This window comes from Lissotriton helveticus, chromosome 1_1 (assembly GCF_964261635.1).
Source record: "Lissotriton helveticus chromosome 1_1, aLisHel1.1, whole genome shotgun sequence".
In the NCBI taxonomy this organism is placed as follows: Eukaryota; Metazoa; Chordata; class Amphibia; order Caudata; family Salamandridae; genus Lissotriton; species Lissotriton helveticus.
Window position 1 is genome coordinate 805230770 of NC_136057.1, and position 16787 is coordinate 805247556.

General features: G+C 42.2%; 1 protein-coding gene across 1 annotated transcript in view; it reads right to left on the reverse strand.

The window, feature by feature from the left end:
• Nucleotides 1–3974: 3974 nt before the first annotated feature.
• Nucleotides 3975–16787, reverse strand: part of IFRD1 (interferon related developmental regulator 1) — a 160571-nt gene continuing 147758 nt past the window's right edge. Inside the window, exon 12 of the mRNA XM_078674456.1 lies at nt 3975–4371. Within this exon, the coding sequence (XP_078530582.1) occupies nt 4282–4371 (90 nt within the window). The 3' untranslated portion in view covers nt 3975–4281. The remainder of the gene's footprint in view (nt 4372–16787) is intronic.

Consider the following 16787-nt stretch of genomic DNA (forward strand, 5'->3'; position numbering starts at 1 on the left):
ACTTTATGAACTGCATGTTAGCAGTCTCGTTGTGGATGGTTCAAAACTATCTTAAATTGAACGGCGAAAAGACGGAAGTCCTGGTTTTTGGAGACAGGTCTAACAACTGGTTGAGGGAATAGTGGCCTGACACTATAGGCGCCAGTCCAACCCCGGTATCCCATGGGAAGAATCTAGGAGTGGTGGTGGATGTCTCCTTAGCCATGAACCTGCAGGTTTCTAGGACAGTGGCCACTTGCTTCGGGCTTATCCGGATCATAGGAAAAATATTGTCCAGATTGGACTATTGCAACACCCTTTATTTAGGCATTAACAAAGGCCAGCTACGTTGTTTGCCGATGGTGCAAAATGCCCTGCCAGGCTGGTGAAGGACATACCCAAACATCATTTGGTCTCATCCTCCCTTAGGTCGTTGCACTGGCTCCCAGTAGACCGGAGAATTGTGTTTAAAACTCTCTGCCTCACTCATAATGCATTAATATGACCTGGGCACTCCGGGCATAAAGACCATGTTTCAACAGTATGTGCCCTCCAGAAACCGGAGGTCAGCAAAAAAGAATCTCCTTGTTGTTCCTAGGGTCAAAAAGATGAGATGGGGCAGAAGGGCCTTTTCATTCGCAGCCGCGAATGTTTGGAACTCTCACCCAGACTCTCTCTCGGGGCAAAAAGTACACTCTATCTTTCGTAAAGCTTTGAAGACATGGTTGTTCCCTGAAAGTCGGGTTTGAGTAGGAATCGGTTCTCTCCTGTATGTTATCAGTGTTAGCGCCTTGATGCCCTTGGGCTGAGTCCACGCTTTAAAAGTCTCATATTCATTCATTCATACTAGTTTGTAGTTATAGGGACTTTATTTTACTCTGAAGCTGTAGTTATACGCGCTCAGATATATTTTGTTACATTCCTTTTTAGATAAGTCCTTTACTGTGTATGCCTATTGAGCTACATATTTGGAACACGATTGCATATCTAGCGCTTGTTCCAATTTCTTCGTTGAACCTCTTCTATCGTAAGGTAACTATGGGGTTCACTGTTACTCCAATTATTAATGTATACATCCTTTTTTCTCTTAAAAGGTCTCCGTTTTGACAATAGATTGTGTATTGTTTTTTCAGAGGCTTTCCAGAATATCAAATTACTGATTTTAACATTTAGCGGGACCAGGTCTCTTTTCAAATATACCTACACAAGGCTTGTTTGATAACCAGCTATTGGTCTTAAAAATTCTCTTTAGATCATAAGATTATGGAAACTCGCAGTTATATCTATGGTAGGGATATCCTTATCTCTTGTTAATCAATTTATTATTAAAAATAGTTGTTTATTCTTTTTTGTAGACATCCGACCTTTTCGTGAAACCGTTGATTTTAAAATTAATAAGACATCGTTGCACATTCGGTGCACAGCAGTTATATCAGGTAATTCCTTTTCAACATTGTGGTTTATCCATTTTCAATGAACATGTATACCACTGAATCAATTGCATATTTTATGAGTTAAAATCCCAATACATTTCTTTTTAAAAATGGAACTATGCAGATAGCTTATACAAACAGCTGCCATGTACATTAATGATGATTAGACCCCATTGTACAGGTCCATAATAATGGTGATACATACGTTTTTTTCAGCCATTTATTAGAATCAAGAACATCCACCAACTATGGAGTTGCAGGTTTTAATCACTAGGAACTAATCACATTGAAACAGGATCTGAGAGTGATTGGCTACTTATTTCCTATCTAATTGTTTTGTGACTATATAATGTTCACTATCTAACAGGCCTCTTTCATTAAGGTTCATTTTGGAGCACTCAGATATAGCACCGTAGATAAATATAAAACTGTAATATGTGATACATAGGAAGACTATAATTCGAAAAAATGTATAGACGGCCCTTGGCACTCCTTAGTTAATGTTTTTTAATTTCTTATAATCGTTGCTCTGGATCGTTTTTTCCAACTGTTGCGTGCTATCAGGAACCATGGGGCTGCCTATCCCCTTGTCACTCTTATACTTCAAAAATCTTTGGGTTGTGACTGACAGTCACACCCTAACCTAATGCACAGCTTTGATATGTTTCACTCCTATTCAAAAATACTCTCAAACTTATTCCTTACATGAATTGAATTTTCAACATGGTTTTATTCACCAAATTGTTCACCAAATTATTTTTCTGTGATTTATCACATATTTTTCAAGTCATGATTATTTTCAACATTCAATATTTACAGTTAATCTTTGGTGTGAATTCCATCACACTTTAACACAACCCATAAGAATATGCATTTTCAACCGAGAACAAAAGCTTTTAACAAAAGCATAAATCGGCCCGATGCATTTCGGGACCCTGTCCCTTCTTCGGGGGCCTTCCTTTTTTAAAAAAACGCAGTGGTTTGCTGCTTGCTTCTCAGGTTGAATCTAAGCTGCTCGTAGCGTGCTTAGGGAGGACCGAAGAATCACCGACTTCTGATTGTCATGTGGACTTTTCAGTGCGTTTCTTCTTGAGTTTTTCCGTGTGTCGGTAGCTCTGGGGTCTTGCTGTTCTTCGAGGGAACGCATATATTCATGAGGTCTGGTCGCTTCCATACACATACAGATTTTCAAAGATGATCAAGAAGTTTATCTGAATGGAGAGGAATGCACTGAGACGCCAGATCATTCACTAATGTGTAGGCACATACAGTTACACGGTTCATGCAACAAACACCGACCAAATATGGCTTGCATGTTGCAAGGCACGCCAGTTCCTGCTATCATCCCCACGTTCAAGTTGTTGGAAAATGGTAGTTATTTGATGCTCAATAATGAAGATTGTTCTGGGTTAATTAAAAGTATTCCTTTTATCGTAACAGTAAGTGAACGGGTTATTTGCTGCAGAAATGTTCTATTTCCTCCCACACATGAACATAGGGAGTTTTCAATCTGGCCACAAATACCAACCTTGGGAGCACATTTCAACGGCATGGCAAGAATAAGAGCTCTTTTGTCTCAGAGAGAGGTGGCCTTGAGTTCGGCCCGTGAAACTTTCGTGCTGAAGCATCCCCGCACTTCGGGGACTTACTGTCCTATAAGGCCCCTTGCCTTAATACTCTGAAGACACGGAGGTCCTGTTCAGCCTTAATACGCACACTTCGAGAAACCAGGTCTTCCTACTAAGGGCCATCACAGCACTACGCGAGAAACATCGTTCCATTGTACGCAACCCGTGTTTTCAACATCACCCGGTCTCGAGCGGAGCCGGGTCGGAATTATCACCGGCACCGCGACCTGCTGTTCTCACACCTCTCCCCTACAGCCCTGATGAGTCGCAGAAACAGTGTGGTTTCTTGCGACGAAACACGTGTCGGCTGGCTCATGTACGAACAATAAAAGAAGATTCTTTAATTTGGTGGACAACTTCTTCGCCTTTGAACTTTGCACCTTATGTCCATTGAGACATCGCCTTAACTTTACTTTCCCCATAAGTGTGCTGCAGAATTTGTTTTTCTTGTACTTGGTGTGTCCCAATAACACATCGTGAGGGGTTACAGGGCTTTTCCTCTCTTCTGCATGCACCTTTTTGCCTACATACAACCAACTGTGCGCCATCTTAGCAGTGCGCCCTTATAGTGCCTCACACCTGAAACCCTGCTTTTTTCTGTTTAGCTTGTGCAGAATACCCTGGCTGATAGCAGCATAGATGTATCCAGAGTAATGCTTACAGAGATCAAGAGCATGGACCAGACTGCTGTCCCACAGATGTCTGCGGAAGGTATATTCCTTGGCAAAGCCGCCAATGCTGGCTAAAGTTTGGAGATACAGAAGGCTATCCATCTCGTAATATCTTCCGAAGACTGTCGTTTGTCACTTCCACTCTTAACCTCGGGGGAGAGGGAATGTCACGACGGATACTACGGATTTTGGTAAAATGGTTACTGATGCCACTGTACAGTCACGCTTGTCATTCACACGTGAACAAAATTCATGCAGTGAAGTCATTTTTATTAATTTATTTTACCCAGTTTGTACAATAATTGTTCAGACTATGATCTACTTAAGCAGTTGACCTGCAGCTCTACTTCCACACTTTGTAACAAGTTAATTATTAATTCTATATACATTACACACAAAGGAATTACAGATCATGTACAACAAAATAGTTATAATACAAAAAATATTGTTTATGAAATGTTTACTTGACTAACCAGAATAACTATAGAGCTGTTTTTTACATTTGAATATCCTTGTAGATTTACTTTTTTTTTATAAACTTTGGTAACTAGTTTAAAAATAGACTGCGATCTAAAAGAATTCGCCAACATCTGATCTTTTGTCTCGGAGTTTGCTTCGAGCTTTTGTTCGTGCCTTGAATGCAGCAGAATTGTACAAGTGCTGAAAAATAAAAGCAGGAAAAAAAAATCACTCATTGCAATAATCAATAGTTTATTAGTTTCAGGCAAAGACATTTACCAGATTGCAAAAGATGGTTAAGTAGCAACCCTGACAACTTGTCAATATGTTGGTGAAATTGCTAGACCGACTCTCAAAATGGATTACTTTAGCCAACAAGTAACCATGCAAAGTCAATATCCCAAAATAGATGCACTTTTGACAAAACATCAATTAAAGCTCGAGCCATACGTGGGTAAGTAAAATTGATCGAGGTCTATTCTGTTAAGGGGTAGATTGCATTAAGGAGGGCAGAGCAAGTAATCAGCCACCATTTCACAAAATACTTACTTTGCTGTCAACATATTAAGAAACCTCATTATTAGTGTACAAAGAAATTACTTACCTGTAACACTGCTTCTGCCTTTCCTATAGTAACAAGCTAGTACGTATCTTCTGCCACCTGCCGGTCAAATCCTAGCAACATGCCAACATTTCACTTTTCTACCCCAAACAGAGCATTAACCTCCCTCACTGATGCCGGTGCCATCTTCGGAGCTACTCGTCATTATGCAGAAACGGCACAGTGCCCCTCCCCTTTCATTTGGGGAGGATGAACGGGCTGCATGTGTAATACTACACAAACGGCGGTGACCCATTGTTAAAGACTAACCAAAGAGAACTTAGTAGCCTTTCCCGAAGGTCAAGAGCCTGACCCTGCGGCCAATTGACCAAAAGAGCCATGGTCTGTCTTTATGAGCCCAGACGAGAGGTTTGGCATTTTGACAGGCACAAAAGTAATTTAGAATTTCCATCCTAAGCGACTGTATTGCTACCACACTTCTAGAGCTATGCAAATTGCTGCAGTAACCAGTTGGAGAACTGTCAATTCAGAAACTTGCGGATTTATTATTCTATCATATAAAAGGGCAACTGATTTGAAATGAGGAAACATGTCGAACAATAAGATGTCAAACTTACTGGAAACAGATGCGAGTGACAGGCTCTAAGACAAGGACTACTGACAGGCAAGTGCGCAGATTAGAACAAGCTGGCAAGGTTGAAGTGTTTCAGCTTAAACCCGAAAAAAACAGAGGCACCGTTTCTTATGACTGGTAATCTAGACCGCAAATAAAGGTTTACCTTTAATTATATTATTGGAGAAAGTGCCACAGAATTGTTCAACTTTCATGAACCATTCCAAAATTATGCATCAAGAGGAAAATTCAATTAATGTAGTACCTACTAAAATATTTTGTTCGTGATCCTGCCAGAAGGTGGCAGAAGATTCAAACATGTTAATATTTAAAATTCTCACGACGCTATTCGGGAAGATCGATTTGTAGGTTCGTCTGGGCTCAAAGAGACCATGGCTCTTTTGTAAATGTCAATTGGCCGCAGGGTCAGGCTCTTGACCTTCGGGAAAGGCTACTAAGAGAAGTTTTATTCCCCGCCTCAGGAAGAAAGTGTAAGGCATAATCCACAGCTTCGTAGAGATGAATGGGCTGTTCAAGCTAAAATGGCACTCGGGTGACTTGCTTCCTTGGTTATGTGAAGTCAGAGCTGCAGATGGGTTTGTTGCTGGAGACTGCAGGATTAACCGTTCATATCCCAAGATGCTGTATATTTGTTTTACTGAGATCAGAGAATGCGGACCATTTGTTAATCTGGGCTCGAGGTCAGATTTGAGTTTGCCATTCGTATGGTTGAATACATTTTATTGGCTGCTTGCAGGCCTGTTTTGTGGTCTGGTAGACTGTTTTTACTGTTGATTTCTGTGTAGTTAGCCTGTGACCAGTCACCAACAAACCTCTGACTTGCTAAACACTTTAATAATATTTCCCCACCGTAAAATTGATTTGCTGTGCAAACTGGGGGCGTTTATGGTTGTCAATGATCAGGAGTACAAAGTTCTAGAGAGGTTTGTCAGAAGGCCGGGGTCCATACCTCTGATAATTTGGACAGGGGAGGTCACGGCATCCAAAAGTTTGAAGACGTCTGGTGAAGTGTATTATTAGCGGGAAGGTCACCAGCTCTTTCCATCAAAATATAATAAGTAAGAACCAATATGCCAAGGCACAGTCGAGAAACCCTATCCGACTGACCAGTGTCTCCCCTTTAATTGAGACCTGCCTAACAGTTGCGCTGTTCACCCTACCCAGGTCACTCATGGGACATCTTCTGGCGACAAAACACCTCACTACCCTTGCCATGCTTATATCACCCATGATCATGTAGCCCATCATCCACCTCCCAAATAGAGGACTAAACAGTAAACTGTTCTCCCTCCTAACTGTACCTGGAGGGGAACATGGGGACCACTGTTGCCAAGGCCGATAATTCAATCGGTCTTTTACTCCATGTCTAACACTTCATCTATTCACACTGTAGGCAACTCCAACTTCGATTTTCAACAATCCAGTTACCGCTGATACAATCAACCACTCCATCTCCCACATGACATCTCATGCTATCAACCCGCCTCTAATCCTGGTTTCCAGATTTACCAGTTTTCATAAAACCATCCGCACTACCTCAAGTTAACAAGGTGCTCAGTTATTTGTCAGCCATTAACACGAGATTCTTTCAATCAGATTAATCACCCACCAGTCGCAACAAGCATCTAATTTGTGTGACATTTCCCACCACAATCCATCAAACATTCTTTACTGCAGTAACTGGAGGTATCACAACCTTGATAAACATCTATTCTAGGAGTGGCCATGAGCCCTCAACAAAACACTTGTTTACTCGAAACAAAAATCAGCAGCACAAACACAAGATCCTAGCAAACTACTAGCCACTCCCAACCTTTCCTATCCAAGGACCATAACAGAAAGGGCAGTTACAAAACCACTTCAAGAACGCATGGAAATAATTCCTCTTCAGCATGACCAGTGACTGTGCAGACCTTCAAGGGGTGGCTATAAAGGGCAATAGTGCTGAGTCTCAAACCATAGCTGCAAATATCCCTATTACTCGGACCTCCGTGGCACGCTATATTATGAACCATGGAGTTCTAGTGAAAAGGCCGAAAAACCTGGGGTGGTGTTTCTGGAGCTGCACTGGCTTGAATCCAGCATGTTACTTCCACTAAACCAAGCAGTGGGTCATAACCTTATGAGAATGCCAGGCTTAAAATTAGTAGCATTCACCTAATGTTATGTTGTGTTATGTTATATACTCCTATAACGTGCACAGCTACTCCAAGGAGTGTCCCGGTGCGAGTCCAAGAGGAGTCACCGAGCTGTTTCTAGGGGGAAGACATAGGTTTTTAGAAGTTTCTTGAAGGCCAACGGGTCTTGGTATTGCGCAATGGAAACGGAGGGGCATTCCATGCCTGAGCAGCCTTTACAGCCAGAGAGCTGCCGCCCATCTTGTGGCGAATGAAGCGGGGTGCTGTTGCTAAAAGAAGCGCTGATGAACGTAGTTGTCTCAATGGGACATAGAAGGAAAACAGCTTCTGCAAACAGGCGGACCATGACCATGGAGGGCACGATGGGCGATAAGGGATTTGAATTTGACCCGATCAGCCACGGGAAGCCAGTGGAGTGAGCGGAAATGTTCGCGCACAGTACTCCTCTTGGAGGTTCCAAGGAGAAGCCTGGCGGCCGCATTCTGGATTACCTGGAGTCTATGCAAAGAGTATCCCGGGATGCCCACATACAAAGCGTTGGCCTAATCCAAACGGGAGAGGATCAAGGCACAGATGACCGTCTCTTTAGCAGGCCTAGGAAGAAGAGGACGAAAGCTCCTTAGTGTTTTAAGGAGGGCAAAGCATCTGTCAGTTTCTTTACCTGGGTGGAGAGAGAAAGGTTAGCCTCAAACCAGCCACTCAAAAACCGAAGACAAGCAGTGCGGATGTGAGCGCACTCAGGGAATAAGGCTACATATCAGAAAACAGCTTCAAATGGGACATGGTGGAAGTAGATGTGATGATTTTCTCGAACAAGCACTTACTTAAAGTATCGAAAGAAGGTTCTTAATTGGGTCATTGAAGGCTCAGTAATTCTCTATCGAGACACTGTTTCAAACAGATTTAAAAATGTAGCATATAATCCGTTCAACATAATGGCATAGGGGAATACACTCTACAATTTATTTATTTATTCACAGTATTATATAGCGCGAACAAGATCTTTACAGATATCAGAGCGCTTCACAGAGACAGGGGTAGGGGCAACAGGACTGAACAGAACTAATGGGAGCAGTATAATAGTCACTAACATATTAGGATAACAGTAATGTACAGAAAACATACCAATATACAATCAGATAACAAGTAATATAAGAAGGCGCAAAGTCATTGATCCCGCTACAATAGAGTTCAGGTAAACTTTGGATGTAGGGATGGCATATACCAATTTCTTAGGATAGAGAGAACAAGGGGTGGGGGCATCAGGAGGGTGATTCAATAAACTAAAGTGTATCATATAGTGGTCGGTAGTAGGAGAGTAGCATAATAGTGTCACAATCAAGTAAGAATATAGTGCCAAGAGACAATCAGGTAATCAATAATACAAAGCGATGTAGAGTCTCTGATCCAACACCTATAAAGTTCAGGTGAATCTTGGCCATAAGGATCGTTTTCACCTCTTTCTTGAAGAGTGCAGTGGAGGAGATAAGCCTTGTTTCAGGAGGGAGTGCGTTCCAGATCCTGGGTGCCATTCCTGAGAAGGAGCGCTCGTATGTTTTTTCCTTCCGGAATCTATGAGGTTTCAGGAGTAGATTTTTTGTACTTCTATTGGATCTCGAACCTCCTGATATAGACAACTTTTGAGCGAGGTAGTTGGGTGCCTTGTGGTGCACGGCCGAGTGTGTCATAACGGCAATTTTTAGCTGTATTCTGGCTTCAAAAGGCAGCCTTTTAGAGATTTTAAGTCTGGGGATATATGCGAATGTTTTCTTGAGCCAGTAATGAGTCTCGCGGCAGCGTTCAGGGAGGCTCTTAGGGGTGCTGTTGTGGATAGCGGGAGTCCGCTGAGGGCCACAATTCCATAGTCTATGCGAGGGATGACTAAAGCTTGTACAGCAGTTTGGAAGTCCTTGGGTGGGAGGAAGGGTTTAAGTTTCCTCAGTGTGTTGATTTGGAAATTAGCCCCTTTTGTTGCTTTGCTAACGTGCTGTTGCATGTTGAGCTTGGCGTCGAGTGTGATGCCTAGGGATTTTGCAGAATCCACAATGGTAGGTTGGACATTGAGTGCTGTTAGGTTATTAAGCCAGATTTGGGTGGTGGTAATTTTCGCCGGAGGTGAGATGAGTAGGAACTCAGTTTTCAGAGCATTTAGTTTGAGGTGATTATCGGCCAACCAAGATTGAGTGTTACTAAGTGTGGAATTCAGAAGTTTGATGTCTTCCGGGGATCGTAGTGTCGTGTATTTCTATAGGTTCTGATTCGATCCCCCTATTCCTGACCCTATTCTGGTTAAACTTACTAGCTAGTTAACTAACAGTCAGCCCATGAGGCAAGAAATCCCCCATGATGCAGATACCGTTATCTGACGCAGTCACACTACGGCACAGGAACGTGTTATCTGATTAGGTCATAACGCTTGAGATCTAATTAGACAAGCGATATTCCTCCAGCCCCTGATAAGGCATACGACGTTCTCATAACAAATCAAACCTATGACAACCTGGATAATCCGTGCGGCCATTGTTTTGATTTCACAGAGAACTTTAGTAAAGAATGTGCTAACGAGCAAGTCGTATGACATCTTTATTGACGTACCTATGTCCATCCTTACGTCAATCTCGGCACCTTTAAGGTATAAATATTGCCGACCTTGCCCTATGCAAACACACGCGTGGTGACAAGACGGAGCAGCCATACTTGCCGAAGCCGAGAGCAGAAGCAGACCCCGCAGGCAGCAGCCCCGCCTTCCTGACGCGCTGAGAGACGCGCTGCTATCTCAAGCCGAGAGACCCAGCACCGGCGCTTCTGGGCAGCCCTCGCAGGCAGCCTGGAATATCGAGAGCAGAGAAAGAGATACCATTCCTCATTCATCCTAAATTCCAGGTACAGAACTGAATAACCCCTCCTAGAGAATTCTTTAGTTATTCACTTGGCAAAAACAAACTTAAACTAAACTGTAACTTTCTATTCCCGCCCACGCATTAGACTTAGGTCAGGTACACGGGGTAGGCGTATTTAGAAACACCAGTTGAGTACGTTTAGTCAAATGTATATGTGTATGTAAATATATTTTAATCATTTTAAACATCATATGGCTCAGAAACCATATCAATGTTTTTACAGTATTATTTTATACTATTGCTTCTAATGTATGCACTTTACTTAACTAGAAGTATTGCAATAATATCGATCCATTTCTCTTGTACGAGAATAGAGACTGATCAATAAATAACATCTTTTATTGAACACGCCCGTCTCTTCCTTTTCTCTACATTCTGATGAGACTAAGAATGCACGTACTGACTGAGTAAAATAATTGCCTTGTGCTCACACGACTCTCGAGATTGACTCTTGATTAGGGGAGAGCAAAGTTGTCATGTTCTATGGTTGTCAGAAACTAAATCCCTTCTTGTCTAATCAGGGGAGTTCATCCTTCCTTGAACATTCGAGAAAGTTTCTAGCGAACTCTGAGCTTAGCTGGCAAACCCAAAAATTAAGTCTAGTTTCGACAGTAGTAGACCTAGTTAACGTCTGGCCTAGGCCTTTACTGCTGTAGGTACTATTCCAATGCGCAGAGCCTATTGGGAAAATAGGAGCTACACTACATGGCGCCCAACGTGTTTGGAAAGGGCGATAAAACTAACGTAAGACATTTAGAGTAACTCAGTCGTGCTTTCTCACTCAGACCCCTTCTCCCAAATACTCCAAAGACGTCTGGAGTGGGTGAAAGGTTATTATATCCTCCAAAACCTCGCAGGAGGGAACTCCTATGTATGGTTCTTGGTCTAGTCAACGTTGAAGGATAAAACAGTTCCAAAATATTGTGCACCTAATCTCTGTTTCCATAAAGAAACCTGATCTGCAAATAAAAATAATACCATCCTGTCAGTAAAATGGGAGACAGTGATGGAGAAAGAGAGGCAATTAGATTAGCTACTGAAATAGCAGATGCTGATGCTACCATGCAAACAGCAGACCCGGATATAATACTCATCCAGGTCGCCAAAAGGAGATCTATAACCTTAAAACTTATAGAAAATGGACTGACACCTAGAGGTGGCACAGTCATATTCGTAATTGAGGCACACGAATATCGGCAGACAGAGGTATACTATACATGGATACATTTTCCAGCAGCAAATGCTGTAACAAAGTACTTCCACTATTACAAAGTAGAGGAACCTCCTGAAACGTACACTCCTTTCGAGGAGGTGGAAGTACCACTCAAATTCCAAGAGCATTTGCTCTTATTTGATGGCGCCCTAAAACATAATAATCACATTACAAGGCTCGGTCCTTTAGGAAGACCAGGAGCAACGTGGCCGGTCTTAGCCGGATACACACCACATCCAGACATCGACGAGATGACTGCACCAGAGCTATTAATACAGCTAAAACAACTACTAAAAATTCACAGACAATTAGTTCAGTATGTAATGCGGACTTCAACAATTCAGCCAGCGATTAAAATTCCACAGCTGACCCCTCACCAGGGGAACACAAATAAAATCACACCACAGAACATCCAATCCTGCCTAGGTAAAGTTCCAGCTAAACGGGAACAGATACCATTCTGGTTGGCACAGAAAATCACCCAAATAGAGGCGGTGTTTCCTGACACCACCCCATTAGAAAAGCACAGGATTCTGACTATATGTCTCCCAATGGGAATCGCACCACACATTGAGGACTGTGACACTTGGGGTACGGTCTTTGCTTCAATCTACACAAAAACGCACGGTGTTCCATCCATTTCGGTAATACCAGATGTGCTAAAACAAATTCAAGATGAATACGGTCCAGAACCTGCTTTAACTCTTGGTATGAAATTACTGAAAGACTTCAAGCAGGTCTCGGCTATATTACTAGCCAACATAAAGGGTGAAGCAGCAAACGTGGCGATCCGCCAGAGGTTAAAAGAGACAGATATAGCAGACCAACCAGCTGAAATTGCCAGAATCATAGAAAAATCCTATGAAGAACTAGGCAGAGATAGTCTAGGTGGAATACCAGTAAAACCGCAACTGACTACAAGTCCAGAAAAAATATTTTTTAATAATAATTCACCAAAAAAGAACTGGGATGGAAATAAACAATCCAATCCTAAAGAAAAGAAATTCCAGTCCAGAGGAAGGTCTCCTAGGCGAAGAGAGAAATCTCCAAACCCGAGACAAAGGTCACCTCAGAGTGAACCCTCTGGGAATAGATATAACCTTAGAAATAGGGATAATATTAAAAAACCTGATAGATATCAAGACATTGATACACGTCCGTCTCAATCTTTTCAGAATTCCTCGCAGAAATCGGAAAGAAGAGGACGATCAGAAGAGCACGCCAAGTCCAAAGACAAGGAACCTGCTCAACTGAAAAAGAAATCACAATTTCCAAAAAAGAAGGTAGCCAGTATCAAGGTAGTTAACAATGCCGAGAATACTGAGGACACAACTGAAAAACGGAGAATGGGCTCAGACAATGCTAGACAGCGCAGCAGAGGTGAGCATAGCTCGCAAAGTCCTTATGAATCATCTGGAGACAGTGGACACGAATGAATACCTTCAAGTGGAAACTGCAGATACCAGAGTTAGCAAGCCCCACAAAATATACGAGATAACATTACGTATAGAGGGAGATAAGACTAGGAAAATAAGGGGACTATTTTGGGATAACCTATCCAAGGGCTATGACATCCTTCTAGCTGAAAAAGACTGGCCACCGGAGTTTGTCAGGGAGTGCCCTCATGGCGAAGAAGTAATTATGCCTGCCTTCTCGAATCAAATACCGATTCATAAAAAATACACACTTGCTAGAAAGTGGGCAGTGGCCTTAGCACCTGCTTTATATAAAAATCACGTAGGATGGGATGAGGATTCTCCTCCTCACAAAGTCCAGTTAAAATCACAACCTACTGCACAAAGGCAGTACCCAATTAAGCAAGAAGCTAAAAAACAAGTAAATGAAATACTAGATCAGCTAGAATACCAGGGGGTGATTGAAACTTGCACCTCACAAATGAACAATCCTTTGTTTCCGGTCTCCAAACCAGACAATTCGTACCGTCTAGTTTTGGATTACCGACACCTTAACACATGTTGCAAAACTTTTGCAGTGCAAAACTCACACAGTGCTGCACTAATGAATAACATAGTGCGCAAAAAATACAAAACAACCTTGGACATCTCCAACGGATTCTTTTGTCAAAACATAGCACCAGAGAGCAGATATTTAACTGCATTTTCAGTAAATGGCACTCAAAAACAATTCTGTCGGTTAGCCCAGGGGAACAAGAACAGCCCGGGGGTATTCTCAGCGAGAGTAACAGAATTACTACAACTATATGATGATGAAGCATTATCTTATGTCGATGACATTTACTTAACAGATGATGACTTGGAAACTCACTTGAAAAGAGTGAACACCATAATACTTGGTTTCGCTGCAGAGGGTTACAAATTCAACTTCAAAAAGTCCAGAATTGCCCATCTGAAAATCCAGTACGGAGGATATGAATTATCAAGTATTGCCTGGTTAACAGTCTTTTAAGAACTAGAAGAATTAAAAAATCTAAAATATGAAAAAACGTATCCTCTGCCAATCGACATTCTGCCTCTACGACATTACGCCTGTGTAATCTATACAGACGGACATGCTCAACCCTCCGTTTGGGGAGAACATGCATACAATCCCACATGTGAGATTACAAAAGAAGTGTGGCACGGAGGTAAACTAAGACCTCTATTAACAAAATCACACTCAGTAGAAACTAATTCAGAACTACAAACTGAAATATTAGCTTTGAAAATGGCGCTAGATAATGCGGATCGCGAATTCCCGACACTTATAGTGTCAGATTCATATTTCTGCGTCAAAGCATATAACAAGGATTTGCAGACCTGGATTCAGAACGATTACAAAGATGACACGGATGCACCAATAAAGCAGAGACTGCTCTGGGAACAGGTAGCTCTTTTGAAAAAAGAACTACCAAAGACTCACGTGACACACTCACTGAGTCACCAGCGTGATGGCGTTCACGTTGTAGGGAATTCATTGGCTGAAACAGCCGCAGCGGCAGCCAGTAAACCGGCTCCCGTAGATCGAAAAAAGCGTACATTAAAATACATTGACGGCGAAACAGTGCTGGCAGTAAAAACGTCATCAAAAGGCGACTGCTCGGCGTTACCGATCAACTATCCACTCAATTACACATGCATCATAGATGCAAACTCCATTCCTTTTGCTCGAATCCCTGGAGTGGGGGATAGAGTGATTCCAAACATGGACAGGAGAAACTTGTTAATCGCAGACGCACACATGGGCGAGGGTCTCAGACACCTTAAATTAAAAGATTCTCTGGAAGAATTACAATCACGGTACTGGTGGCCAGGCATGAGCCTGCACTACACCATGTTTGTAAAAAACTGCCCAAACTGCAACAGAGATCGCAGTGGGGAGAGAAGCAGTTTAATACCTCGTCGTATCAAGGCAGATAACATCACCACTAAAAAGAATGGCTTGCGATTAACATATACAGGCTAGTTCCCACTTATAATGTAGATCCACAGCACTCGGCTGACGTCCGGACTGTTATACAAGATTTGCGAGTCTAAATGGCATATACGCTAAGAGCATGCTACGTTCGACCATTTTTTTTTCTTTTTTCTCAGGCAATCCAGCCTGGGGGGGGGAAAGAATGGCCAAATGAGCACAGCCCAGCGGGAATCTTCTCACTTCCTTCCTGAGGGTATGGGATGGTGTAAAGAAAAAACCAAGACAGAAAGCAATCTATAATAGAAAGGATATTAGGTTCGGGAGCTGGGTGGGTCAAACATCTAATAAGTGTCCAACGTAGTCTAAATAACTTGCCAAGAAATTCTCTGAAGGGATTCAGTCCGTACGAATTATTATTCGGAACTAGGATGTTGATCTCTGACCTTGATAGTCAGACTTCAGTGGTAACAGAAAAAAGCTTTGATGTCAAAGACCGTTTGGCTATTTTGCAGGACTTAAACAAAACAAGAAAAGACCTGAGCAACATACAGTTGAAAGAACAGCCAACGACCACTGAAGAATCACCACCTGTCCCAGCAAGACCTGTCTGGATTCCAAAAGTCGGGGATCTAGTCAGGGAGAAGATCGCGGTAAAGAAGGAATTTGGGCCTTCTTACAGAAAAGCAGTTCCTGTATTGTCTGTCAACGGGACAAGATCAGTTGTACTACCGCCACTTGCTGGAAAAAAGGAGAACCGAGTTGTATCCATCGACCTGGTAAAACCACAACATGTGGCCGATAACCAACAGTAGGCCAAGTGGACTCCCAATAAGTAGCAGAACACCAAGGTTTGCTACCAGTACAGAGGTCCTATCAAAGAGGCTCATCACATTCGAAACGCCTACAGAAGAACAACAAGGACTATGCAACAATGCAATAGAACTTAGACCTCTGAAAACCCAAATAAAGACATTTAGCAGAGACACACCAATCTATACAGAAGTACCAAGTGAAAATGCAAGAAACAAAAATCCTGAACCAATTGGAACAATTGACAGAACTGCATCCGGTTACTTCATCAACTTCGATGATTCCTCTGAAGGCTTCAGCGAACAAAAGACACAGCCATCATCAAAATCCTTTAAAGACAAAGCGAAGGAACTTTTGAAACAACTGAAAGAAACATATCTAGTTTCTCCATGGATTGAATTTTGGGTGGGTTTTGGTGCATTTATCCTCATACTTTGGCTCATCATGGTATTTACCTTGGGACGCTTCATTGAGGGAAAATATGCTAAAATGGACACAGCAAGTCAGAACATCAACTTGGTCCTCAAACCACACACATCTTCACACGTCGAGAAAAGAGAACTTTCTTCAGAACTTTCTTCAGCCAACTTCACAGCAATTCCAATATCTGGTGGGGTAGCCTGGGACAACACTGACTATGAAATTTATGGTCCGGTCGAGATCCTGAAATATCCACACCAAATCAAGATCTCCTTGAGTGACTTTGCAAAACCAAACTCATTTGCTGATGATTGGGACTTTGAAAGTATAAACAATATGATGTCTGACTTAGTAATGTCTGCTAAATTTACAAAACATGATTATTTGCAGGGTTCTACAAATTATGACAGCATGTACTGCTATAACCATTATGGTAACCATTTCTTGCATAAATCTGCACAACCTAGAAATGTTTTAAATTTTAATCAATGGGAACATTGTGCTACACCTCCAAAAGGGAGCTCTAGAACCGTGTATGGCAAATATTCATATTTTTCAGGTTTTA